The sequence below is a fragment of the Hirundo rustica genome, chromosome 18 (genome assembly GCF_015227805.2).
Source record: "Hirundo rustica isolate bHirRus1 chromosome 18, bHirRus1.pri.v3, whole genome shotgun sequence".
In the NCBI taxonomy this organism is placed as follows: domain Eukaryota; kingdom Metazoa; phylum Chordata; class Aves; order Passeriformes; family Hirundinidae; genus Hirundo; species Hirundo rustica.
In genome coordinates this window covers 3,890,897-3,916,310 of record NC_053467.1, presented here as the reverse complement: position 1 = coordinate 3,916,310, position 25,414 = coordinate 3,890,897, and the positions used below count along the sequence as shown (strand labels likewise).

Genomic DNA, 25,414 nt, shown 5'->3' with positions numbered 1-25,414 from the left:
CATTAATGTTACCTAGGTATTTTTTTATACCAGCTCACTCCCCTTCTGCTTACTGTGCTGTAATCACTCAGGCTGACACAGAAAACAGAGAGAGGATCCATCTCTTTGTCCAAAGCAAAGACAACTCTCATTTCTCGCTCATCTAACTTGGCCTAGAAGGAAATCTCTCTCCTGGTCTCAGTAGCTTTACAATGTTGAAGTTTTCCTGCTACCTTTGGGTTCATTTGTGTAGCTGTACACATCTCCCATCTCCGGGTATGCTCAGAGGGTGTGTATTTCAATTAAACATGCTCATCCATGAAGAAGCTGAATTCCTGCTGCTACTGTTCAACAAATGCATCAGTCTGGCCCCAGGATTTATCTGTGCATGCACTGCCATTGGAACATTTTGTGTGTGCTCTCTGTTCTGGTCACTCCTCCAAGGAGCTGGGAAAGGAATCTGGCTCGCTCTGATGAGATGCTCACTTTGTCTGCCTGGGACCTGAAGGATCAAAAATATTGATCATCCCACTGACACGATCTCCTCAAGATCCATTCTGTGTTGCACTCAAAAAACAATACCTTGAGACTGGTTTTATTGCACTGTGCCCAAAACTCAGTTGATAAAAAGGGAAATAAGCTGGAGGAACAGCTGAGTGGCCGGAGGTGCAATTTTTTCTGCACCATCAGGAGAAAAGGGAGCATTTTCTCTTCTCAACCTGCAGAATCCATCCCAGAAGCCATCCCTTCTTTGCACAGACATTCTGTAAGCATAAAGCTCTTGTTATTCAGTGCACAGGCCTCCAGTTACAGCAGAGCATTCCTGAGCCTGCTGAAGTTCTACATAAGCACACGAGACATGCTGAGGAATGGGCTTAGGTTTAAGCGTGTATTTAATATTAAATGAAGGCTTAAGAGCTTTGCTGCCAGGAGCAGGGAAGGATGTTTTGTTTGCAGTGTGCCTTGTCCTGTGTGGGAAGACATTGCTTGTCTGCTGCTGAGATCCAAAGAGCCTTTCTGCCATTTCAGGGGACTGATTTGAAGCAGCTGACACCAGGATCTAGGACCTCGTGGCAGTCATTTTTTAATTTTTTTTTAATAGTACAGATCTTTTCTCTCGGAAGTCTGAAATACCAGCAAGCAATCTCCAGCCTTACCCAAAGGGACTGGTTTTTGTTGGGCACCCAGCATTTCTGACAGGAACAAGCATCAATCCCTGCACCTCAGCATCTCCTCGTGCTCTGTACATGGAAGCCCGGCAAGGGGCTGGGGTCTGCCAGGGGAGAGCTGGGCCTTTAATGGGTTCAAACAGCCTGGCTGCTTCCCCCTGGCCACACGTCGAAGACAACCCCAGCAAAGCATCTCTGAACCCTCAGATGTTTTGTTTTTCCAGGCTTTGCAAAGCTCTGTCTGCGGAGTGGGACCGGGGCAGGCAGAGGGGAAATCAGGAGGAAATCAAATTACTCTCAATAAGCATGGAGAGTTTCTCCCTCGAGGGATTTACAGGCAGCTAAGAGAAGAAATGGGTGGAAAACTGAGAGATGACCTTGTCCTTCAATCTGAGCATGGGATCAATGCCCAGCTGAAGATGGAGTGGCTCTGTCATTGATTTCAATTTGCTTTTCCATCCTTCCCTCCTCTGTTAGATACTGATCTCTCATATGATTTGTGGGAGGAAGAAATCCCCTCCAAATCCTCTGCAGGGAAATTAGAGCAGCCCCCAAAAGTTCACGTGTAGAAGATCTATGTGCCCTTTTTATAGCTTTTCTTACTTCTTCAACCTTTCAGAGACTGGAGCAAGAAAATACCGTAACTGATGGAGATTGATCTATCCAAATTATGTCCAAACTGCCCTTGGGAGCAGCACTGCAGCTGCCTGAGGAAGAAGAGTACATTCAAACACAACCCTTAGACCAGGCTGTAACTTCCTTCACACCTCGGAAGGTTCACAGACCCTCAGAAAAGCCACCACATCCTGCTGATCCCGGGGAGGCTCTGCCCTGTCCTGCAGCTCCCGGGGAAGGTTCCATGCCGGAGATCTGTGGGATATGGTCGCCCTCTAAAGGGAAGAGCTGAGAAAACTCGATTAATTCCCACACAGGCAAAGTTGCGGAGAATTAGGAAAGCGTGGGCACGGGCGAGGCGATGGCTGTCCCTCTTCACCCGGAGTCTTTGTTCTGACTCCAAGATATCCTTGGAAACATTATCCGTGCACTGCAAACATAAATTACTACATCCAATCGACTGCACGCTTAGCTCATGCTGTTCTCCCAAGTTTTAATTGTTGAGTCCATTCATTATTTGGTACCTGGCAGAGCTTATCCTTTTATAGGCACACACGAGCTCTGTGGGCTGAGCGGCTTCCACCCAAAAATCAAGACTGTGGCAAATCCCTCAGTACATCCAAGTGACATCTTCTCTCCTTCTGATGGATCTGATGGATCTGAGCTCCGCCTAAGGAGGATTTTAGTTGTTTTATTTTTTAAAACTCGCCTCCCTTGGGGCCTTAAAGGGCTAATTCTAGTTGAATTAGATGGGTTACATTTGCTTATTTAGGAAGCTAAAAGCAGCCAGGCAGACCGCCAGCCAAATCTTCTCGGAGCAAAGGCTGCTTCAACAGAGGCTGTGTTAATTACTGCTGTTCTGAACCATCATCTGCTTTCCTACCAGGCCAAACACTCATTCCACAGGCTCCTGTGGGGCAGGGAGACTCTCGTGTCCTCACGTCAGAGCCCAGGACTCTCTGCAAGCTGCTCCTCCCCGCCAGGACAGCAATTGGGGTTTCTGTGTCTTGCAAGGGGCACAGAAGGCTTAGGGAACACCGCAGCCAGCTGCTTGTGTTGGAAGCAGCTGATTTACAACAGCACGTTGGCATCTCTCTACAGACTTCTCACACTTTTGTTTTTATTAACGCCTCCTGCAGCCTGTTGACTTTTTTAAAGAAACTTCAAGAAACCAGCATGGGGCATTCTGGAGAGCAAGGGGAATGTGGGAACTTGGCAACTTTCCATGAGCACACCTCTGATCCCAAGGGACCACGAATCCTGAACTTCCCAGACGTTCCAGGGGTGACACTGGGGTTGGCATCTGTATTCAGGCTTGGTTGCTTTCAGATTCTGGTTTATTGATTTTCCGTTCCCCTTCACTGGAGCTTTTTACCACAAGGATAGATAAGCCTTTGGGGCGAGAAAGTAGACGTTAGCAGTTCTTATGTTTCTTCTCCTTGGTTCTATTTGCACTTTGTTAACGTTCACACGGACTTCATATACAAGCTAAATAGAATCATCCATAGTTTAATATATAATTTCTTTTATAATTTCATGCATAAGCTAAATAGGATCCTGTGGATTTCATGTCAGGTTTTAACAGCAAAGGACAATCACAGCACATCCTGCAAGCATCACATATTCAAAGCACGGCTCATACATTTACTAACTAATCTCTGACTAACCCCTGATTTTCAGCTAATTAGCTCATTCCTCCATGAGCTAATGTATGTTCAGCCTTTTGAAGCATTTGGCCTACTAAGAACAATTATGCATGTCTTCCTAATGAACAGGGGACATGAAGAATTAATAAATAATTAGTAAGTACCATTAAGGAGTGGGATGAGGGGGGTAGGAATGCCCTTTACTCCTGCGGGCCGGGACTACACTTCCCGTCAGCCCCCGCGCTCTCAGGGGGCTGGACTACCGTTCCCATGCGCCCTCACGGGACAGGACTACAGTTCCCATGAGCCCCGGCGGGGCCCTCTCTCCGCGCGGTTTCTGGGACAGCATGGCTGCGGAGCTGCGTGTGGTGAGTGGGCCCGGCGCCATCGGCCGCCATCCGCGGGCACGGCGGCCTCGAGGGGCGCGGGGATGGCGGGACGGTGTGCGGGGAGCTCCCGTAGGCTGCCGGAACCGCCCACTGGGCTGCGGCGAGGGCTCGGAGGCTGCACGGGGGGGCGTGATAGTGGCCGCTCCTCCCGCCATGGTGGATGGAGAGAGCAAGGCCGGCGGCTCTGGGTCCCGCGGGCTTCGGCCCTGCCGTGACGGGGCTGCGCCAGGAGCCGCGGGCTGGCCCGAGCCGTGCTCAGCGTGTTATGGGCGGCGGGGCGCTGCTGTCGGGGCTGTCTCCCAGCACCCCGAGGCGGGGGTTCAGTGGGCCGATACCCCGCGCACGGGTGGGGCCGGGGAGCCACGAGTACCTGCAGGCGTCGGTGCTACCCGGGTGAGGAGCGTGACAGCCACAAGGGCAAGAACAGATTGGCGATTTGAGCTGGTCCTCTACTCTTTAGCTGCTCTGAACGCTGAGCTAGTGATGATAAAGGTTATCCCTGTCTGAATTCGATCTTTCCTCTGTGGAAGCGTAACTCTGAGGCTCAGCGTTAGAAACACAAAGCTAAAGGGAGGGTTTGTTACCTGAACTAACTCTCTTTCTCGTTTTCAGAGCATGACATCCTGTCAAGAAGGGGTGAAGACGCTGGCCTGGCTGGGGAGCTGATTTACCCACAGTGCACCTGCACAATGGTGAGAAACAGCAGCATCTCTCTTGGCATAGTCTGTGTTTCTTTGTCCTCTCGGGGGGTTATGAAAGAAAGACTTGCTCTGCTGTCTCAAATTATACCCTCCTGCATTCCTGGGGCTCCTGGGAGGGGATATAAAACCCCAACTGCTTGATGAATGTAATTAAGCCAATCAAGGCTGTAGCTTTGTCACAGCTGCCATCCGAGTGTGCTGCCCTTTGCTGCCATGGAGCACAAGCTGAAAAGCAGCGTGGATTGAATGGGAATTTCACTGGTGTTGATGCCCAGCAGAACACCTGCTTGTCAGCGTGGTCAGAGATGAGCCAGAGTAGGATTAGAGGTAGGAGGGATTGGATGACAGCCCATTATGGAGACACTTGACACAGCTCATCTCATAACTGTATCTGTCACAGAAACAGACCTAGTGACAGAGTAATTGCTCTGTTTGCCTACCTCAAGGTGCTCTGGGACAGCTTCAAACTTGCATCAGGTTGCTGGGGGTGGGGAGGTGCAGCTCACCTGCCCCCAAGGGTCATCCTGTGAAGGACACACCCTGAGGAACCCTTCTCCTGAGGGGATATGGCTGTCCTAGGTCTGATGAATGTGTTTCTTAAGATAAACCCATAGAGAAATTGCACCATGGATAGATGGATTGTGTGCAGGGAATGAGTTGGATTGGGAGGTTTCTGGAAGAGGAGGAAGAGAATGTCAGGTTGAAGCAGCTTAAAAGGGTCCAAACCACCAATGTCTCAGAGCTGGTGGGGTTTTTCCCTAAGCAAGGATTTAAATAGCATCCACCTCCCAAAGTTTCTTGTCTGTGAATGAGACAGACCCCTGGCAAACATGCTCCTCTGTGTCTTGAGGGACAGGTTTCTGCTCTGCTAAGTTTGTGAGACAAAAGTTGCTTGTCTTTGAATGGAGAATTTCTGTAATTTTTGCTCTGTGATTCAGTGCTGGGTTTTTTTTTCAGGAGAGGTGAGGAAAAGAGGACGAACTTTATTTAAAATACTTTTGCTAACAGTGTTCATTGCAACTTGCATTTAGGAGGAAATGGTCCTGCAGAATCCTGGTGCTGCTGTTGCCCAAAACCATCTGTGATCAGAGGACAGCTGCTATGTTGAGCTTCAGGCTGGTAAGTGAATTGAATTCTTCAGTATTGTGTGTTGTTTGTTTTTAATTCATTAATTATATGCCAGGCCTGTAGGCACATTGAGTCACCTGGTGAGCCTAATCTCTGAAGGTTTACCTTCAGAAAGAAGAAATCCCAGGGATAACAGCTGTTTGTGATTTTTGGGGAACGTGAGGGGTTTGTGTAGCCAGGGGTGGGACAGACACTGAGCCTGTGATGTGCTGTTATCCCTGTCTGACACTCAGCTTGAGGAGGAAAATGTCTGCTGAGGCTCAGGTACCTCCCTTAGTGGGTCCTCTGCCCCTTGCAAAGATTGCACAGGTGTGAGTGGCACCGGTGTGACAGAATGTGTCCCCTGTGCTGCCACCCTGCCGTGTGACAGCAGCCAAGTGCAGGCACGGACACAGCTGCAGAGCTGAGCTGAGCTGCCGTTGTCATAGCACAGTTTAGAGCTGCAAAGAGCTTTCAAGTTTCTTGTGCAAACAGTGACAGGTTGAAGGGCAGATAAGAAATGCATTTTTTTTATCTTGCCTGATGTACAGTCACTGAACACACAGGCTGGAACAGCACTTTGTCTTGGGCAGCTGACAGCTGCTTTCTGCTAAATGATTTTACGCTTTATTGAGCAGAATTTGGCTTTGTTTGCAGAAGGTCAATAACAGCTTCTGACAGGCTGCCCAGCGGAGCTGGTGACAGGGAGTGTCGTCAGGAGTCAAGGTTGGTTTGTGAAAGGGGAGGGAACGGCACCACAAAGCAGGGACACTGGGTACTCTGACAGCACAGCTGTCTCCCAGGCAGGATCAGGTGCTGGGACAAGCACCTGGAGCTTTTGGTTTCCAAGGTGTAACAGGGAAGAGAAAGTGGAGAGGCAGCCTGATGATAAATGGGAAAAGTAAAAATACTATGGGACTAGCGGGGCGGGAATTGTTTCAGAACGGACTTTTTTAGGAAAACAGTTACAGCCTTGGTTTGTGATTTCTCACAGGTGTAGGAGGAAGATTGTTCTGGACTGAGTGTCACAAATGACTGGTGATGTGTGTGTCAGGCTCCTCCTCACTGCTCAGTGGATGCTGCAGCCACACCATGGGTAAGGGACCACTAAAACCAAAAAGGATTTGGGTGCTAGTGCCATTGGCCTGGGTGGGAGCAGTGTTTTGTCTCCTGGGACCTGTACTCTGGATTAAAAAGTGCAAATCTGGAACATTTCAGTTGCTCTGATACTGTCGTTTTTTGGTTTTTTTTTTCACCAGGACCTGATCCACGGTTGGCTGGAAGAAAAAGTGGTTCCTTGCTTTCTTCTGTTCCAGAATAAAATAAGTTGTGGAAAATCTTGTGGAGTTGAAGTTGTTTTTTATTTGGTTATTTCTGTAAAGGTTGGGGTCCCTGCTCTTAAAGGTGTTTTCCAACTGTAATGATTGTGATTTTTCTTGCACAGAAATGGTTTTATGTGGGTAGGGAGGATTTTGGATTAAAAACTCTTCCTGAAACGTGAGTTTACCCTTCATAGCAAACCTGATAACACAAAGACTTCAGTGTCTGCAGATTCTGTCCCAGAAGTAATCCATGGGAACAGTGTGACAAAACTAACTTACGGCTCAGGTCTGGTGCCAAATGGTTCTTGTGGTGTGCTTGGGAGAACAGCCATGAATAAATCCTTAAAATGGAGTTAACTCCAGCACCTGGCTCCAGCCTTGGCTGGAAACTTTTGGAGAGGGGAAAGGAAGGTGCACGTGGTGGTTCCCAGTGTTTAGTTCCTGATGTGCCTGTGAGCTGGATGATTGCAGGCAGGACTGCAGCACCAGGACACCACCATCCTGAGTGTCACCGTGCTGCTGATGTCACCTGAGGCTTGGCCAGAGCTGGTTTGAGGAGGTTTCAGAGTGTCTTGGCCTCAGGGGATGTGAGGATCAGGCTCATTCATGTCACAAAAGGTCTTGCTGAGTGTTTGGGAACACAAAACAGGCCTGACAGGCTGCCGTGGTGCCAGTGTAAGGTGGCTGTGATGGGAACAAAGGTTCATTTGAGACGTGGGAACACAACATGGGCCCCAAGCTATAGATTACATCTGGAACAGGCTTGGAGCCTAACCTGCGTCTGTGAACCGGCTGGAAGCAGCCTGCTGGGAGCTTCAGGAGGTTTGGAGGTTCCCTGGCACAGGGCCAGGGTATCTTTTGCCATCTCTGTACACCAGCCTCGTACAGCAACTGGCATTTCAAGTGGAAAAGGGCTGTACTCAGAGCTAACAGGTTTCCTGGTCTGAGTCTCTGTGATTTAAACTGGTTTCTGTCCCCATCTGCCTCTGGAGCCATTCCTAAGTTGTCTCTGCTCCCTGTCACTGCTCCTCTGCTGTGGGAGGTAAAGGTGGGTCTCACCCCACCCAGTTCATCAAAACAACAGAAACAGGCGTTAAGGAAAACAATCGTTCAACATTTATGTAATTACACAAAGTGGGAAAGTGTCTTGCATTACACTGCTCTGTCTCCAGCCCCCACCAGATGGAGAAGCCTCCCCAAATGGGTCTGAGCAGTGCTGGTGTATGAGGGACAGCTGAAGGCTTCAGGACCCTCCCCTCCTTTGGGGTTTGGGAAGGAAATTGAAAGAGTGACCATCACTTCAACCCCCCTGGTGTGGGGCTGCCTCTCGGAGAGCACCACAGTCCCTGCGCAAGCAAATGCTGACAGACCTCAGTGCCACACGCTCACGGCTGAGGCCAGTGTCACCTCGGGGCTGCTCAGAGCCTGGACCCGTTCCTGCTGGCCTGGCTGAGCTGCAGTGACTCTCCTTGTAGCTGATGGCTTTTGAGCCCCTTCCTTGTCAGAAAACACCAGACCTCAAGAAGGGGACAGTAACAGGGCCCACTGTGTCTGTCCTGCTGTCTGAGCCACTGACTGTGCAGGCAGACAGATCCTTCTGGAACGTGGCACACATCCACACACAGCTGGCTGGAGCTGGCATTTTCTACAGTTGTTCTGGAGGGAGGTTTTCTCCAGACACGTCACCTCCTATCACCTGGTCTCCAGGGCAAAGATTTGTCCTGCCTGCTGCTGTCCCACCATGGTGATGAGCATTTAAGGCATTTTTCCAGCATCTCCAGCATCCTCTTCCAGCATCACCCTGCCCCTCCTGTGCTCCACAGGGGCCACTGCTGCCCCATAGCCACGTCCATGGGGCTGGCAGGGCGCAGCCACGTGCTGCGGTGCTTCTGGCTGCCCCAAAGGCCGTGTTCAATCACCCTGATCCCCGAGGAAACGCAACATTCCTCCACCAGCTTCAGCTTCCCCATTATCCTCACATCACTGCTGGCTGTGGCGCAGCAAGCCTGCTCCGTGGGCTGGCTGGCCAGCTGGGAAGAGCCCTCAGGAGGGAGAAGGTGACCCCTCAGGAGAAAGGAGAAGAGCCACAAGAGTCCTTGGACTTGCCCCTGTGGGCGACCTCCCGGCCTCAGCGCTGGTAGAGGGTGATGATCCCTGCGCGGTGCAGGCTCCTCCACAGCGCTGCCTCCAGCATCATGTCGTGGTTGGCATAAAACACCAGAGGCTTCTTCTCCACCTCGTAGTAGTGGTCTGAGAACTGCTCGTAGTTGGCCGTGATGAACCCGTAGGCACTGACCTGTGGGGAAAGAGGTGGGGCAGACAGAGGGCAGGGTCAAGGCTTCACCTCGGGTGGTCCATCACCACCACCACCTCCTTCAGGGACAGGGGACATGCAGGACAGCCACCAGGATACACTGGAACCCCACAGCAGCCAAAGGGGGATTCCCTTCTCCCCAGGGGAGCAGCGGTCCCTTACCTGGTCGCAGGTGTGGAGTGCAGTGAGGAGCATGAGCGCGCCGGTGCTGGGCATGTAGAGGGAGCCGTACTGGGTGTTCAGGAGCTCCGACCACAGGAACCTGACGGGGACACGGTGGCTGTGGGGGCTCAGGGCTGGCACAGCCCTGCAGCCCCCAGACCCACAGCTCCACAGCCCTCTCCAGCGGCGCTGGTGCCCAGTAAGGCAGGAGCACTGAGTCAAACACAGGGCTCGGCTGAGTTCTCTGATGGCTGCTCTCATTTGCTCAGAGGTTGGTAAAAGGCACCTCTCTGCTGTTTGGAGCCACCCCAACCCAGGCACCTGCTTTCATGAAAGGCAGGAAAAGACAATCCTGTCGGGCCCTAACTTTGCTCCTGTTGGACTGGGACAAAATGTAATTTGTTTTGGGGAATGGGAGCAAGGTGAGGGAGGGCATAGGAGGGGATATGAGCTGTGCTGCAGTGAGCAGGAATGGCAGGGGAGAGATGCTTCTGCCTTGTGTGCAGACAGCAGGGCAGGGGTGGTTCCAGTGTCTGGGGGAGACTGGGACTGCACTTTGATGCTGGGCAGCTACTGGTCTGTACTGGAACAAGAAAAGGGGGAAGGGACGTGGTCCGAGCCCAGCCCAGAGCAGAGCCAGACAGCAGCCACAGTGCTCATCACTCTCACCTTGCTGTCAGGTACTGCAAGAAATCAGGATGCAGCAGCTTGAACTTCTCTGCAGATGCCTCCGGTCCAAAATATTTCTGTGGCCTGCAGCAAGGCAAGGAGAAGGGCAGAACTTTGTCATGGGAGTCCTGGAGGTTTATCGCAGTAGGGACAGATGTGGGGTGAGGACAGGTGAGTCATGTCTGCATCACTGGGGTGCTGGGGGGATCTTGGGGAGCTACTCACTCATCCCCCTTGTCCGAGCCCTCAGGCACTGGGCTGCCCTGGATGGCCGATTTCAGCATGATGTAGTCACGGACATCCGAGGGGATGAAGATGTACTTCAGGTCCTGCAGCAGGGACACAGGCAGGGCACTTGGAGGCGGGGTTAAGGACACTGCCCACACTTGCAGGCGAGGACTGAGGGCTCCCGAGATGGGGAGAAGGTCTCAGAAGCAAGCCCAGCCTGAAGAGACAATTTGATTCCACTCCCCAACACGCCCCCAGGGTCTCACCTTGCCCTGGGGGATGCGGGTGAAACCGTACTCCTCGTAGGAGATGAGGGAGTTCTTCATGGTGTTCACCGTGAAGCCGTAGAAGGAGACCTTGGTGCCGACATCCTCCTCGAAGCCTTTGATCACGGCCCCGTTGAGCCTGCAGGAAAAGCGCAGAACTCGTGTCCAGGGCTGGCATCTCCCAGCACCCTGGAGAACCCATCCTGCCTGGGGTTCATCCCCACCTGAAGACCAGGTCGTGGCCGTCGATGGCCTTGCCCTGCCGCGAGCCGTTGAGGATGCCGCCGTTGCCCACCACGGCGCAGCGGACGCAGCGCCCGGAGAAGGCGGCTCTGTCGAAGAGGTGCCGGTTGGCCGAGGCGTTGAGGAGCCGGAGGGTGCTGCCCACCACTGGAAAGGAGCAGGATGTGAGCAGTCAGCAGGGAAAAGGTGCGTGCGGACCCACGCGAGCACGCGCAACGGCACGAACAGAGCTGGCACGGCACAGCCAGGAGCAGCTGAAAAACTCACACCGCTCCTGTGCTGGAGAGGGGTGTGCAGGTGGGATTTGGGGGCACCAGACTTGGTGTCACCCAGCTTGGTGTCACCCCCTCGTACCTCTTACGTCCCCATGTTCCTAACCCTGCTACAAACAGCCACCCAAGGCTGTGCAAGGCACGGGGATGCATCCAGACATCTCCAGCCCCAGCCCTGCAGATGCTGCTGCCTGTGCCAGCCACGTCCCCTCCTGACAATGTCTCTGCCCCTGGTTCTCCCCTGCTCGCCGTTCCCAGCACTTCCAAGCCCAGGGATTGAAGCTGGCGGCTGCCAGGGAGAACAGAGAGTGGGTTTGGGGTGGGAAGGAAAACAATCTCCACGCACAACAATGGAGCTGCTTGTCCGAGCTCCTCCGGCCCCAGTTAATAATCACAGACACACTGCAGCTTTTATTCAGGGAAAATGTCATAAGATGCAGCGAGCGGCATTTGCAAAGCCGCACCCTCCGCCTTGTGCCCTGGGAGGTGGGGTGGGAAGAGATCAACATTCCTGGCTCCTCTGCAGGGCTCCTTGCCTGTCCCACATCTCCAGTCCCTTCTGCTGGGCTCCCCAGTCCTCTCAGGCTGCCCCACATCCCAGCTGGGTCTGTACCTGCCAGGGACAAGCCTTGCCAGCCATAGGGCACGTGTCGTGTCTTCAGCCTGTTCCAGGTCTCCTGGGTGAAGTGCTGGTCCCACATCAGCACAGGGGTGTTGAAGCGGAAGATCTCCCCAAACTTGGGGTCTGCCTTTGCTCTGGCCACCACCGGGCGGAGGCAGGGGCTGGGCTGGGAGGGAGGAAAGAGGAGCCCTGCTCAATCTCCAGCCTGGGTCTGCCTTCCCTGTGACACCTCCACCCCTCAGCAGGCGCCAAGGTGGGAACAAACCCAGGGACAGAAATGCTCCTTGTCTGGAGTATTTCTGCTGGGTCACCCAGGCAGAGCCCTGCCTCGTGCCTTGGTTTTGTCCTGCAAAACAGCCTTCAGCACCCAGCTCAATGGGGCTGGGAGAACCAGGGCTCACAGAGTCACTTGAGGGTGTGAAAGATTCAGCACCTTCAGGTGTGGGCACTCTGTTAAAGCTGTGGGCCCCATTAGAGCTCTGCTCTAGGAGAACAGAACAGTAACAGCCCCCCCGGGCCTGGGTCCATCCCCATGAGTGTCCAGCCTGGACTTCTGCCCCAGGAGTCAGAGGGTTGGAGGGGGTGGTGATGCTGGCTCCAGCCTCCACACAGAGAACGGCAGCAGGGAGGCCTGGGGAGAATCACTTGTGTGGGTGGAGGAGGTTGTTCCACTGTAAACCCCTTCCAGAGGATTCTGCTCCTCCTCAGCTTCCCCACACAGCCCTTCAACCAACCAAACCCAGCACAGAGGGGCACCATGGACGTTGCTGTGCTGTGCTAATGATTACCTGCTTTCTGCTGGGCTCCGGCTCCCCCAGCCTGGCAGAGGGCTTGAAGGAATTCCCACTGGGATGGGGGAAACATATGGCAGAGTTAAAAATCCATCGCTTGGGCACTGGGGAAGCCCACGGTGGGAAGGGACCTCCCGGTTCCTGCCAGGATGGCCGAGCACCTTTCCCTCCTTACCTCTCCAAGCTGCCTCCAGGAGCCCATCCGCGGCTGCCGGCTCCGTGCGGTGTCCCTGAGGGAGCCAGGACCAGCGGCTCTGGCTGCAGCAAGCTGGGAGAAGGCAAGTGAGAGCTCAGCTGAGGAGGCAGCACTGAGCACCCTGACATCCCCCACCTGTGAGAGCCACAGGGCAGGACCACGACCCCTCCATTTATCTCCTCTCCACCACTGCCTGCGCCCACCCACTCCCATCTGCAAGTGGAGAGATGGAGGATTTGCAAAATACGGGGTTTGTGCAGACCCACCTCCAGGACTCCTAGGTACCAGAAACCACACCCAGCCCAGCCTGCAGCCCTGGGGGAATTCTGCTGAGACCTCCCTGGCTCTTGCCACCACCCCACCATTCCTGAGTCCGAGGAGGACCAGGCTGCAATAAACTGGATGGGCCAGCAGGACACATTCAGTTGTTACACTGAAGAAGCAATCAGCGGCTGGGATCTGGAGGCTCTCGGGGTGCATGGGACCCCCTCTGCCATGGGGGCAGCTGGGGCATTCCCTGATCCTTCATTTGCAGCAGGGGTTGCCCACCCTGAGCAACTTGGGCTGCCCTGAGCCCCACGGGGCCAGGCTGAGCTGACCTAGCCCCTGGAGGGGCACTGGGGCTGGGCAGGCAAGCAGGAGGTGGGAGCCCACCGGAGGGGAACAGGCTCCCATTCATCCCCACACAGAAAGGCCCTTCAGAGCCCCCGGCCCCGCCGCCAGCCCGGGCGGCAGGTGCTCGCCCAGAACGGGGGTATTGTGGAGGAGACAAGGGCTCCTTGTTACGGGATCTCTGCCTGAGAGCCTGGGGACAGGTAGAGGCAGGTGGGGAGCGGAGCTTAAGCCCCCCAGCCCCCACTGGAGCGACGCTGCCTGGCACAGGGGCACAGCAGGCGTTGGGTTTCTGTCCCTGCCATGGCCCCTGTCAACAGCAGCAGCACCCACAGCCCTGCCCAGGAACAGATCCAAACCCGTTTGTCACCCAAACCCTGCTTTGTGCCACACTGGGGACATGGCATGACACGGGGAGACGGCCCACCGCCCTGCTTGGGGCTGGAGCATCTCCCCAGGGATGGATGGAAAGGCAGCACCAAGCAAGCTTCAGTCCCAGCACCTTCCTTGCACCGTGCCAGCGCTGCCAGCTCTTGGCAGGGGATGCTGAGGGTGCAGCAGACTGAACCCCGACAGTGGAGCAGGGCAGATTTTAAATCAGGCCTGTGTGTCTTGCCTTCTTGTCCCACTGGAATTCAGGTTCCCAGCAGGAGCAGAGCCCTGCAAAGCCCCCACCACTGCAAACACAATGCCACAGCCCAGGGGCCAGCACAGCGTGGCCCCCAACCAGCCCAGCCCTGAGAGCACCTGAGCAGGCAGAGAGAGGAGGGAGGGTAAATCCCAGGAAGATCCACCCAGATGGGACTGAGCCACCCCAGGGAGCTGCAGAGCTGCAGCTTTCTGCAGGGACTTCCCTGTGTTACCCCTGCGAGCATCCGACTAATCCCAGCCTGAGCAAACTCGTCTATTCCCTTGGCTTCCAGGGGGCACTGCAGGGTGTGCCCACAGCAAGGGCAGGGCCATCAGAGGCTGTGCCAGACCTGCTGGTTACGCTGGAAGCTGCTCCTTCAGCCCAGGTACCGGCAGCACAACCTCCAGGGCAAAGCTCTCCCACACCAGTGTCCCACAGCCAGGAGCTCTGGACCCCGAGTGTGCCCAGCCCTGGTGAACTGCCCTGGGGCGCAGGGAGCTCGCCCCAGGGAGCTGCCCAGCCCCACTTGCTGCCTCCATCTCACAGACCCCCAGCCCGTGTGCCTCAACAGCAGAGCTTATCAACACCTCCATCACCCAACCCATGGACCATGGACTGGGGAAACCTCCCTGCTCCAGCCCCAGAGATGGCTCCTGCAAAGCACTGAAGTCCCTGCGTGCAAAGCCCCTGGGTTGGCACCCACCCATTTTTGGACCACGGAGGTGCAGCCTCCACCAAACCCCAAGGCCGCTACCCTCACCCACCATATCCAGGCTTGAGCTGCATCCAAGCAGCCTCTCCCAGCCCCACCACCTCCTCAGCCCTTCCCCCTAGGTTCACAAGGCCCAGCTGCACATCTCTGCCCACCCAGCCCCTCCCCAGCTCTCCAAGCTCTCCTGCTCTTGTTCCTTCCCTTCCCCGGCTCATCCCAGTGCCTGCCCCACAAGGCAAAGCCCTGGGCAGTGGGAGGGTGCTGAGCTTTCTGAGCTGCCAGGGATCTGTGGGAGCCCCAGGGGGCTCAGCCTGGCTGTGCCCAGGATGGAGGGAGGTGGGCACAGGCAGCCTGGCAGGTCGGCAGGAGCCGGGCCCCATCTCCACCCATGGCCGGACACAGTGGGTGGCACCTGCTCATCGCTTCTTCCAGGCTTTGTGCTGAACTGATAAATCAGTGCCAGCACCTCCCTGCACTTGCTTGCCAGCTGTGGGTGCCAGAGCCAGCTCTCCAGCGTTGCCCCTGCCCAAACCCTGCCGGGAAGGGCGTGGGGCAGCCGGCCCCCCACCAGACAGCAGCTCGGCGGCGTGATGGGGAGCCAAGCGCTTTGACGTCACCTGCCAGGATGTGGTGAAGCACCTCGTGCTGCTTGGTTGACTCAGAAGATGACAATCCTGCCCGGGACTGACCGATGCACAATGGGGCTGCGGCAAGGAGTGGCCGTGGCTGCCCGGGCACCGGCGGTGGCAGCAGAGCCAGCCAAGCCCGGGTGCGCTCCCTCACCATCGTGACATTCACAAATATGACGTTTCTGGTCCGAGGCCATCCCTCATTTCCGGAAGATAACGCTGTGTGTGAGTGTTGTGAGCACACACTCCAGCCTTATCTTCAGCAAATACTCCCAGGGCCCCACAGAGACATTTGAGGGAGCCAAAACAGCAACAAGAACCCGCTCTTGCTCCATCTCCCCATGAAGGGCTGAGCTCCAGGATGATCTTTCCCTGGTGCAGAGCAGGAGTGCTGCAGCGAGGCTGGGCAGAGCTCTGTGCTCATCCCATCTGCCCTAATAATAAAGCCATGAGGGCAGCCAGCAGCTCCGCTCACCAGTGGGGTTTGGGAGAGATGGAGCGGCAAGGAGTGGGACAGGGCTGTGCCCAGCTGAACCCCAGGGGATTTGGCTCCCTCCATCCCAGCTCTGCAGGGAACAGGGCATTTGCCCACTTCCATAGGGTCAGCAGCTTTGTGTGGAACTGGAAGGTGACTTGGCATTGCTGTGGGGATCTGCTCCTGGGGTGACCTGGTGCTGGCTGCAGCCACCATCCATCAGGGGATCAGCTTCCTCCCGATCTCCTTCATCCCCCTGGAGCTCCGCATGGAGGCACTGCTCACGCTGACCTGCTGAAACCGAGTCACCTGCACCCACAGGTGAGGATGCTGACCCTCCTGTCCCTCCTGTCCCCGCTGGCAGAGCAGGAAATGAGCCATGTGAAATGGCCAGCCCAGTTCCAGCTCCGCACATCCAGCGGCAGGGCAGCTCCTGTTCCTCCAGGGACACAGCTCTGTTGGGACGAGCAGCACTCGTGCTGTGCCATGTTTGTAAACACGGGGAATCGAAGCCAACAGACTGCACTCTGGTTTGGGTTTAGCTTCAGGGGTTGAATTAAAGCCAAGAGGAGAGTCCAGGAGAGCTTTGGAGCACAGGTAACACAGCTCTGTGTTACCTCACCCTGGGCCCCTCTCCGGGGCTGGACAGGCTGACCCTTGGTCCCATCAGTCAAAGAGCTGGAGCCTGGGCTCGCTTTCCAAGGAAGGCGACCTGGGGCTGCAGCAGGTCCAGGCAGTGTTAGGGTTATTCCTCCCACATGCTGTGGGAGGAACTTGCTCCCTGCTTCCATCCCATGGGTTTTCTCCACACCCTGCTCTCGCTGGGCCGCAGACGCTGTGTCAGGGTGCGGCTGCTTTCCATTCCCAGCTCCAGACTGGTCCATGGGCACGTTCTGCTGTCCTCACGGGCCCCAGTTTCCCCTCTGGTGGACATCAAGCTCTTTGTGGGGAGTTTGATGTCACCCCAGCCGTGACTGCCCGGAGCAGTTCCGGGTAATGCTGCCGCTGGCACCGCTGGCACCGCTGGCACCGCTGGCACCCAGCACGGCGAGGCTGGAAAGAGCCAACAGCCAGCCCGGGCTGCTGCAGATACTCCTGATCCAGCCCGGCAGAAGAGGGGACCTCTGCCTTTGGCACGATGAGACAGGGCAAGAACAGCTCCCAGCTGGGGAAGGGAGAAGGTCTGAACCCCAGGGCAGCTCAGCCGGCTCCATCCTCAGCAAATCCCGCTGCCAATCTCACCCTCCGCAGGACCGGCTCCAGTGCCCGCAGCATCCCCCGTTCCCGGGCAGCGCCCAGGCTGCTGGGCTCTGTCACACCGAGGACACCCAAGAACACCCAGGAGGAGGTGGGGGACACCCCCGGCGCTCTCCTAGCCCAGCACCTGATGCTCGCAGGGCACAGAGCAGCCGGTGGCGCTCCTTCCCCCGCCCGCCCATCCGCCCTCGGCGGAGCTCCCCGGGGCACCCCAGCATCCCCTCCCGCTGGGCACGGGGGAGGCTCGGGAAGGGGCTTCGGGAGCTTCGGAGGATGCAGGGAAGGCGGACGAAGGGGGAGTTGCAAATTGCTGGAGTTTGGAAAACGCCGCAGCCCTGAGTTGGCGAGCGGGGCGGGCAGCCCGGGGGATCCCAGACCGGCGCCCTGCCTCTGCAAGGGGTGATGAGTGCGGCTCCACGGGGGCCAAAGCTCCCCCAGGACAAGCAGCGGGCTCCGATCCCGCAGCAGCCCGGCGGGAACACGCGGCGGCTCCGGCCGGCAGCCGAAGCGGGTTTGATGCTCGCCCCCAGCCGTCCCCGCGCTCAGCGATGGTTTCTTTGCACCGCGATGCGCTGAACCCACGCGAGGACCCCCGGAGACCCCCGCACGGCCTCGGGGTCCCGCTCTGGGCAGCTCTGGGCTCGGCTGGTGCCCACACTGGCGCCCTCCCCATCCAGCGCACGGTACCTCGTGCTGGATTCACAGATCCCTGCCTCCCACCCCTCTCCCACCCCCGTCCCCCTTACTTGGCTATGATCCTCTGGCTGCTGGGCGCCTCCACCGTGGCGTGGTAGTGACTGTAGAGGAGCAGGGAGGATGTTAAACCTGCCAGGAGCAAAAGGCAGAGCCTTTTCCAGTGCGGGGACCCCATCCCGGGCAATTCAGCCCAGGAGCGGCGCAGGCGAGCGGGAGCGTGGCAGCCGGCCCCGGGCACACGAACTTCGCGGCCCCTCTGCTCTCCCAGCCCCGTGGGCGCGGGCACCGCTCTGGGCTGGCTCCGTCCTGCCCCGGGTGCCCGGCTGCACTTTGGAGCAGGCTGGGATATTCCTCCGGAGCGGTGGGAGGGAGGGTGTGAGCCGGAGGGAGGAGGCACCAGGCTGACTGGTTCAGACTTGCTGAGAAAAAAAAAAAAAAAAAAAAAAAAAGCACTTTTGAGCTGCTTTTTCTCTGAGTTGGGGGTTAAACATTCACCCAGACCAGGAGGGAAGGGAGATTTTCTCTTTTTTTTTTCTTTTTCTTTTTTTTTTTCCCGTTTTTAACTTCCTTTTCACCCCACCCACCCACGGCTCATAGACAGGGTTCCCCTTTTTGTAACTTTCTTGTCCGACTCAAACGCGACACGGGGGCCCCCCGGTGCCACCCCCGAGCGTGTCCGCCGGCGCCCGCCGCTGTGTTTGCGCTGCTCAGAAACTGCAGGCTCTCAAGCCAAGACGGACCTTGGGGTGCCCGAGAGCATAGCACCCTGTCACACACCCGCAGCCACCCGGGGAACCCCCAGGAGGGCACAAATGTGGGGGGAAAGGGGGGACACTTTTGGGGTGCTGCCCCCGGGTCCCCGGCCACTTTCTGGCGCGTTTGCAGCAAGCAGCACCTTTGGGGACTTTATGGCGAGCTCGACAAGGAGTTTGGGTTGGAGGGAAGGAGAAATGGGTTTGGGGGGATATTTGCATGAATTATTTTGGTATTTTCAGAGGGGATGTGCTCCAGTTTCTTTTTTGAAAGAATATCTCGGCGTTATTTTAGTTCAACTCTGAAAGAACCAGCCTGTGAACTGAAGGATGTGCATACCAAAATGTTTGTTGCAGCGGGGGAAGGGACTCGGTAGGCAAACAAGCCTTTTCAGATGAACTGCAGGGATTTTGGGGGGGTTGGATTGTTAGGAAGTCGCCAGACTCAGGGAGCAGCACGATGGTGAGCCCAGCTCCATCCAAACCCTGTGCCCGTGGCTCCCTGAGCGCTCATGTGTTGTTCCAAACTGTCACACACCTCCAGCTCCTCCACAAATACCCTCTTTCATTATTCAGCCCCAAAACCTGGGCCCGAGCCCCATTGCTGTTCCCGAGTCCCAGTGTGGCTGCATTTCCCCCAACACTCCTTTATCCCCTCAGATCCAACCAACCCCTGCTTCCTTTCCAGCCTGCCCAGACAGGTTCAAAGGAAGATAAAAGCAAAACACATTTTAACAGGAGTTTGCCTCAATCTCCACTTGCTTCCACTACTACAGATCCCTCCACTGCCAGCCGTGGTCCTCTGGGGATCTCAGCTGTGTGGGGATGGCACCGCGTTGGCATCCACGGAGTGCCCAGGCTGCGGTGTGCACACGGGGGCAGCTCTGTGCCTGAGGCTGGCAGCGGTGTCACTGCTGGCCTTGTCCCACTGGGACAGTGGACACTGCACCTGGGCACCACAAAGGGATGGGGGCAGGCTGGCTTTAAAGCAGACTTGAGGGGAACCCTGCTGCAGTGCACTGGAGCTGTGGCAGGAAGGTTGGCTGGGCACAGGTCGTCTCAGGGAAGGAGAGAACAGGCAAGAAGCTGGAAGGACAGGACAGACCATGGCCACTGGGACACAGAGGGATGAAATAGAGTTTAAAGCCCAGGTGGAGCTAAAGCTGCAGAAGGATGGGCAGGAAGAGGGGGTCACACCTGCCCCAGTAGCAAAAGGCAGCTCAGAGAGATGGGGGTGCATCGATGGAGGGATTTAATGCTTTTTTGCCTCTATCACTAAAAGCTGCTCCAGCCCTCAGGGGTACGGGCATTTTCTGGAAGATTCAGAGCCAGCACAGCGTGGTTGAGTCTGGGGTCCTGCTCAGAGGTCCCCCAGCCTGGAGCTGTCCCCACTCCATGTGACTCAGAGTCTGCCATGTTCGCTCCGACCTGCTGGATTCGCCCCCTGTGGTCTGCTGCCTTGGCTCACGTGCTCTTGACTCTGGCCCTTCGTTAACCACAGCTAATTATTACCAACCGCTCGAGTAAGTCACAAGGGACATAGCAAGGCTTGGCTCCAGATGGATGACCAATGGTCCAGAGGAAGTGACCTGGGGAAAGTCAGGAATTTGCCATTTGGAAACATTTATGGGCCAATCATGCAAATGCTGGTGGAGTGGCAGCCTCAGGGGCTGGAGGAGCTGGTTTCTTCACATCTCTCTGTTTCCATGATATATGGTTTTCTACTGTTGGTTTTATTTTCAGCGGGGTGAAAATGAGATGCACAGTTCTTCATCTGCTCTACTTGTTTTGTGCTACAATGCATTTTGGACTATGCCCCAAAATTAAGTAGTGCTTAATTTAGAAGTTAAATAAGTGTGAAAAACCTTTTAGGATGGTAGTTGCCAAAAAAAGATTAGAAAAAGAACATAAAAGAAATTACAATGGGAACCAGCAAGTATCATTTTTAGCCCGGGCTTTTTATTCCAGTGATTACTTCTTGGAAACAGAACCCAATCCCTCCCCATGGCTAGAGAGCACAAGAGGAGAATCAACATATTTTGCACCAGCTGGCTGCCAGCCACAAGTCGGTGGAGGAAATTCTCCTCCACCGTGGTCTTCGCCATGATGAACTGTGCAGGTGGGAGAAGGAGACCTCCAAAAATCTCCTGGAGGGTTTATATACCCAAACTCATTCAGCACGGGTCAGAGGTACACTTAAGAAAGCGTCAACAACGCGCTCGCAGAGCAGGTCCCCGAAACGCAGAGCCCGGCTGTTGGAGCGGGTGGCTGCGTCACCCCCTGAGAGCACGGGGCCATATGGCTGCCTGCGGAGGCACGGCCACGGCAGCATGAAAAATTCATCAGCAGATGTCCCGGGAGGCTGACGCACGGCCCCTGCCTGGTGGGGCGGGGAGGGCAGCGGGAGCAGCCCGGCCACCGCTCCTCTCGCCAGGCTCGCTGCCCGGAGAAACGGGGTCAGGCAAAGTGCCCACTGAGGTGCTCCCTGACACTCTCTGCCCGGCTTTGTGCTGGGTTTGGAGGGGTTACGACAACCAGAGTCAGGAGAAGTGACCACATGGAGGACGCCCGGAGATGGTGACAGCAGCGGCGGCCGCGCTTGGCTGCAGGACCAGAGGTGCTCAGGGCTGTGCTCTGCCCTTCTGCCCACACCCATGCTGTGGGGGGGAAAGGGGCTCGGGGGTGCAGCAAAACTGCTCAGAGAAGGGTGGAGAGGCTGTGAAAGGTATGGAACACAAATCCTAGGAGGAGAGGCTGAGGGAGCTGGTGCTGCTCGGCCTGTAGAAGACAAGGCCTTATCACTCTCTACAGCTCCCTGGCAGGAGGGTGTAGCCAGCTGGGGATCGGTCTCTTCACCCCAGCAACCCGAGACAGGATAAGAGGACACGGTCCTGTGCCAGGGGAGGTCTAGGTTGGGCATTAGGAGGAATTTCTTCACAGAAAGGGTTGTCAGGCATTGGAATGGGCTGCCCAGGGAGGCAGTGGAGTCACTGTCCCTGAAGGTGTTTAAGGACAGGCTGGATGTGGCACTCAGTGAGCCCACAGTGTCCTGCTGACAAGGTGTTCAGTCAGAGGTTGGCATCAATGATCCCAGAGGCCTTTTCCAACCAAATGGATTCTGTCACTCTGTGATCTTTGTGCCAGTGGGGCAGGATGTGGCCCATCAGGGAAACACACCCCGCTCTTCCCCAAAGCAGGAAGGTTGCTGGGGAAAGCCAGAGGTGGAGGCGGCAGGTCGGGACCTCACAGGCAGTGGCAGGATGTGGCTTGGGCTGGCTCCTGTTGGCTTGCTCGCCGTGGCCCTGCTGGCCCAGCCTGGCTCTTATCACAGGTGCCTGTGCTTGCCAGAGCCCTTGGCCAGCCCCGGACCGCTGACCAGGGCCCAGATAAGCCAAACACGCGGTTCAAAGGCCATCCCCTCTCCACTGGCAGGAGGCAACCTGGGAGGCTCTGAGCTGTGCCTGGAGGGGTGCAGAGCTGGGAAACACCCCTGAGAAATTAGGGTGACGATGCAAACAACTGCCCTCCCCCTTCTTGCCAGCTCTGGACCAAGCAGAGCAGATGTGGGCTGATCCCGCCCTGATCTTGGCAGGGCAACCAGCCCCTGAGGTCTGCTCAAAGCCACATGTCCTTGGGGTCAGGCCAGGCTCTGTCCCCAAAGCTGGGGAGAGGGGACACCGTGTTTGAGTGTGGGTGACCCAGCCCCTCGTTCACCCACCTGTGTGGTCCCATTGGACACTGCATGGCTGCCAAGGGAGGGACGGAGGGAGCCTTGGCATGTCCCCAGGACTCAGAAAGTGTCTTTCCAGAATTTACCATCCCAAGGGCGGGCCAGGCCAGGCTGGGAAAGCCCTGCAGCACCCAAGGTCTTGTTGCTCAGCCTGGCAGAGGAGCCCTGCTGCACCCCCTGGAGCTGTTTACCTGCAGGGCCCTGCTCCAGCACCTGGAGGTGAGGGCTCCTGGCAGCTCAGCTGGTGTTTTTCCCACAACAAAGCCATGGGCTGCTCCTTTATCTTGTTCTCCCTCCCCTATTATCAATAGTTTTTCTGGTCCAACTGGATTTACCTGCTACCACATCCCCAAGAAAGGGAGAAGGTCCACACAGAGGAGGCGAGGAGGGGAAACCTCCCACCCTCTACCCCCAAGGCCTGCCCCAAACCTCTCAGCAGCTGAGCAACATTAACAGCACCTCTAAGTCCCCAACACAGAGCTCTTTGTGCTGACCTGGAGCAGGCACATAGCTCTGCCACACTTCCCACAGCATCCAGTCAGCCACGGAAGCTCGAGAGTAACACATCCAGAGGGAGCAGCTCCGTGCTGGGAAGCTGGGTGCTGTTATCCAGCTCTGGCTGCTCTGTGCCTCAGTTCCTTGCCTGGGAAGGAAAGGGACAGGAGTGACAATATGGATGTGCCACCATGGCACGAGGCTGCCTTGGAGCCGTGCGTGGCACTCACAGTGGCTCCCTCCAGCACCTGGTTGGGTTTGGGGTTGGCTGCCACCTTTAGAGGGTACCTCAAACCCCAGGACATGGTGCAGAGCCCACCTTGGCCCTGCTCCTGGTGAGGCCAAATGCAGACAGGATCCAGAGAGCAGGGCTGCACTGCCCAGGAGCAGGAACAAGATGGGCTCTGCACCACTCACTTGTCCCCAAGATGCATCCCTGTCCCCAAGCAGGGCATGTCTTCCTCCTGCTTCATCTGCAGTCAGGGAGCTGTGTGAACACACAGCAGGACAGGCTGGTCTCTGCTGCTGCTATACAAGTGAGCAGTCACACTGAAAGAGGGAAAAGGTGGAAATGAAGCAAAAAATTTGAAGCCCTGCCAGGAAGGTGACACCATGAGAGCTTCTGGGTGACAAGAGGTTTTGGATTCTGCAGTCTGGTGGGGGATAGTTAAAGGCTGTTAACTCTTGAAGAACTCTAGGAGGAGTCTGGCACAGCTATAATAACAGTTCAAGGTACTCTCCAAGAGCTTTTGGAAAAAGCAGGGCTGACAAAACATGCTGAGGCACAGTGGTGTATTTATCCAAACCAAACGCCTCTGTTTAAATCCTGCAGCCTCCAGAGCTCCTGGCTGGCAGTGGGGAATCCGCTGGTGGCTGGCACTGGGTACTGTGTCCATGCAGGAGGAGGAGTTGCTGTATCAGGATGTCAGACCCAATCCCACCATCAGTCCCTCTGCTTGTGCTGCAGGAGCAGAGGTTCGGTACCTTTGCCCTCACCCTGTGACCGCAGGGTACCGAACCTGTGCTCCCGGTGTCTCGGCACCCCCGGGGAGCCCCCGGGCCATGGATCGCAGGCAGCTGCGGGGCTGTGCCCAGCACCAGCACACGGCGGCACACCGGGATGTGCCAGACAAAGACAGATCTCCGAACAGCAGCTGCCACCTGGTGGCACAGGGACAATCTAGTGCCAACCACGGAGACCTGGATTTTGGGGTGGCCCTGCACCATGGCACTGAGCAGGCTGGGGCTACTAGAGCACAGCCCGGCAGTGCTGCTTTCACCCTGGGACTCACCCTGCTGGGAGCTTGCCCAGTCCTGAACCCTGCCTCTTGCCAAGGGTGCTCCAGCTGTAGCTGCCCTCCACAGGCGTTGCTCCATTAGTGTGTGCCAGGCCGGGAGTTGGCCGGGAAATGCCACCTCCGACCCCGCTCGGCTTCCTGTGCCCGCTCCGGAGCCGATGCCACGAGATCAGGTGGCTCTGGTGAGGCACAGCTGGATTTGTGCACAGCTGGACATCCTCCAGCTGGGGATGTGTCCCAGTGTGTGCCGCACCTCGGCCAGCCCACAGAGGGGCAGGATGCAGGGGGACAGGAGCAAAGTGAGGAGGTGAGGGGGACCATCAGGTCAGAGTCGCTTTCCTGGGATCAGGAAGGATGTGACTTTCAGCTCGCTGGGAAACTCCAGGCCACAGCAAAAGTCCTTCTCCAGCCAAGATTATCCCTGATAACATCAAAATTAGCTGTGTTGAGAGAAAAGCCTGGAGGGAACAGGCTCTGGGGAAAGCCTCCTGGGAAGTTTCCTTCCCTTGACTCTGGGAAGCCTCGGCACTGGGGAAGAGCTGGGGGCTGCCAGCCCATCCCCAAAGCCCCCTCACCCACCGGGGAATCCTGCTCAGCCCCTTCCTGCTTCCCAAGGGACAGAGGAACAAAAGGGGAGGAGGGGGAGGGGAGAGGTCTCAGAGAAACTCCTTCCAACTTCTGGGAAGAGAAAAGCCCTATTCAGGCAGGAAGAATACCCGGTGGAGCTGGTCACTAAGCAACCCACAGCAATGTGGTACGACCTGAGGGACAGGCAAGGAACAAAACTGCCTCACAGCCCACCCACAGCCCATCAGGGAGAGCCTGCAGGGCTGGGGATGGGGACACCACCAGAGCCACCTGGGGACAGGGTGCATGGCCACCATGAGGGGCTGAGGCATCCAGCAGGTCCAGAGCTCCTGGGTGCAAGAGTTTCTTCCCAGCGACCAACCTCACTCAGGCTTCCTCGTTTGCTGCTCAGGAAGGATTTTTGGTCTGCTCCAAAGCCCGTGCTCCCTATGGGCCTGGTGTTCCCACAGGGCTGCATGGCTCCCAACAGAGGCACCGTGCATTTTCGGACAACTCCCTGCTCCCACACACACTGAGGGCTCGTACGGGCAGAGCAGCCAGGCTACACCCTCTCCAGAGAAGCGGAATTCTGCATTTAGATTCTCAGTGTGGGAGGCTGTCCTTCACAAACAAGCTCAGTGAGACATGAGAAACTGCCTGGCCTCTCTGCAGCACGAGGGAAAAGGGACAAAGGAAATCAATCCTGACAAGCCCTGCTGACAGTCCCGGCTGAAATGCCTTCCTTGGAGCCCAGGGAGTCCCTGGAGACGCTGCTGCCCCCAACAAAAATGCTGCAGAAATGCAAAAACCCTCACAACCAAAGCAGGTCCAGTGAGTGTGCAGTTGGTTAACCCCAGGGAGATGCCCTG

At 56.5% G+C, this 25,414-nt stretch overlaps 1 protein-coding gene, 1 long non-coding RNA gene and 1 other non-coding gene across 3 annotated transcripts; 2 read left to right on the top strand and 1 right to left on the bottom strand.

The window, feature by feature from the left end:
• Window positions 1-3,647: 3,647 nt before the first annotated feature.
• LOC120761021 (uncharacterized) lies at window positions 3,648-6,940 on the top strand. The gene is made up of 6 exons (XR_005703534.2): window positions 3,648-3,777; window positions 4,411-4,490; window positions 5,531-5,618; window positions 6,264-6,332; window positions 6,601-6,702; window positions 6,866-6,940. It is a non-coding gene; the product is annotated as an uncharacterized LOC120761021 (long non-coding RNA).
• On the top strand, window positions 4,271-4,346 carry LOC120761152 (small nucleolar RNA R38). The gene has a single exon (XR_005703564.1). It is a non-coding gene; the product is annotated as a small nucleolar RNA R38 (small nucleolar RNA).
• A 114-nt stretch (window positions 6,941-7,054) lies between the features above and the next one.
• ST6GALNAC2 (ST6 N-acetylgalactosaminide alpha-2,6-sialyltransferase 2) lies at window positions 7,055-18,009 on the bottom strand. Its single transcript, XM_040081740.2, has 10 exons — window positions 17,754-18,009; window positions 12,671-12,763; window positions 12,493-12,550; window positions 11,696-11,870; window positions 10,792-10,957; window positions 10,568-10,706; window positions 10,299-10,402; window positions 10,074-10,157; window positions 9,405-9,504; window positions 7,055-9,224 (listed from the first exon to the last, which is right to left on the bottom strand). The coding sequence occupies exons 1-10, from the start codon at window positions 17,876-17,878 to the stop codon at window positions 9,057-9,059; spliced, it is 1,212 nt and encodes a 403-aa protein (XP_039937674.1). The 5' UTR covers window positions 17,879-18,009; the 3' UTR covers window positions 7,055-9,056.
• Between the last annotated feature and the right edge of the window lie 7,405 nt (window positions 18,010-25,414).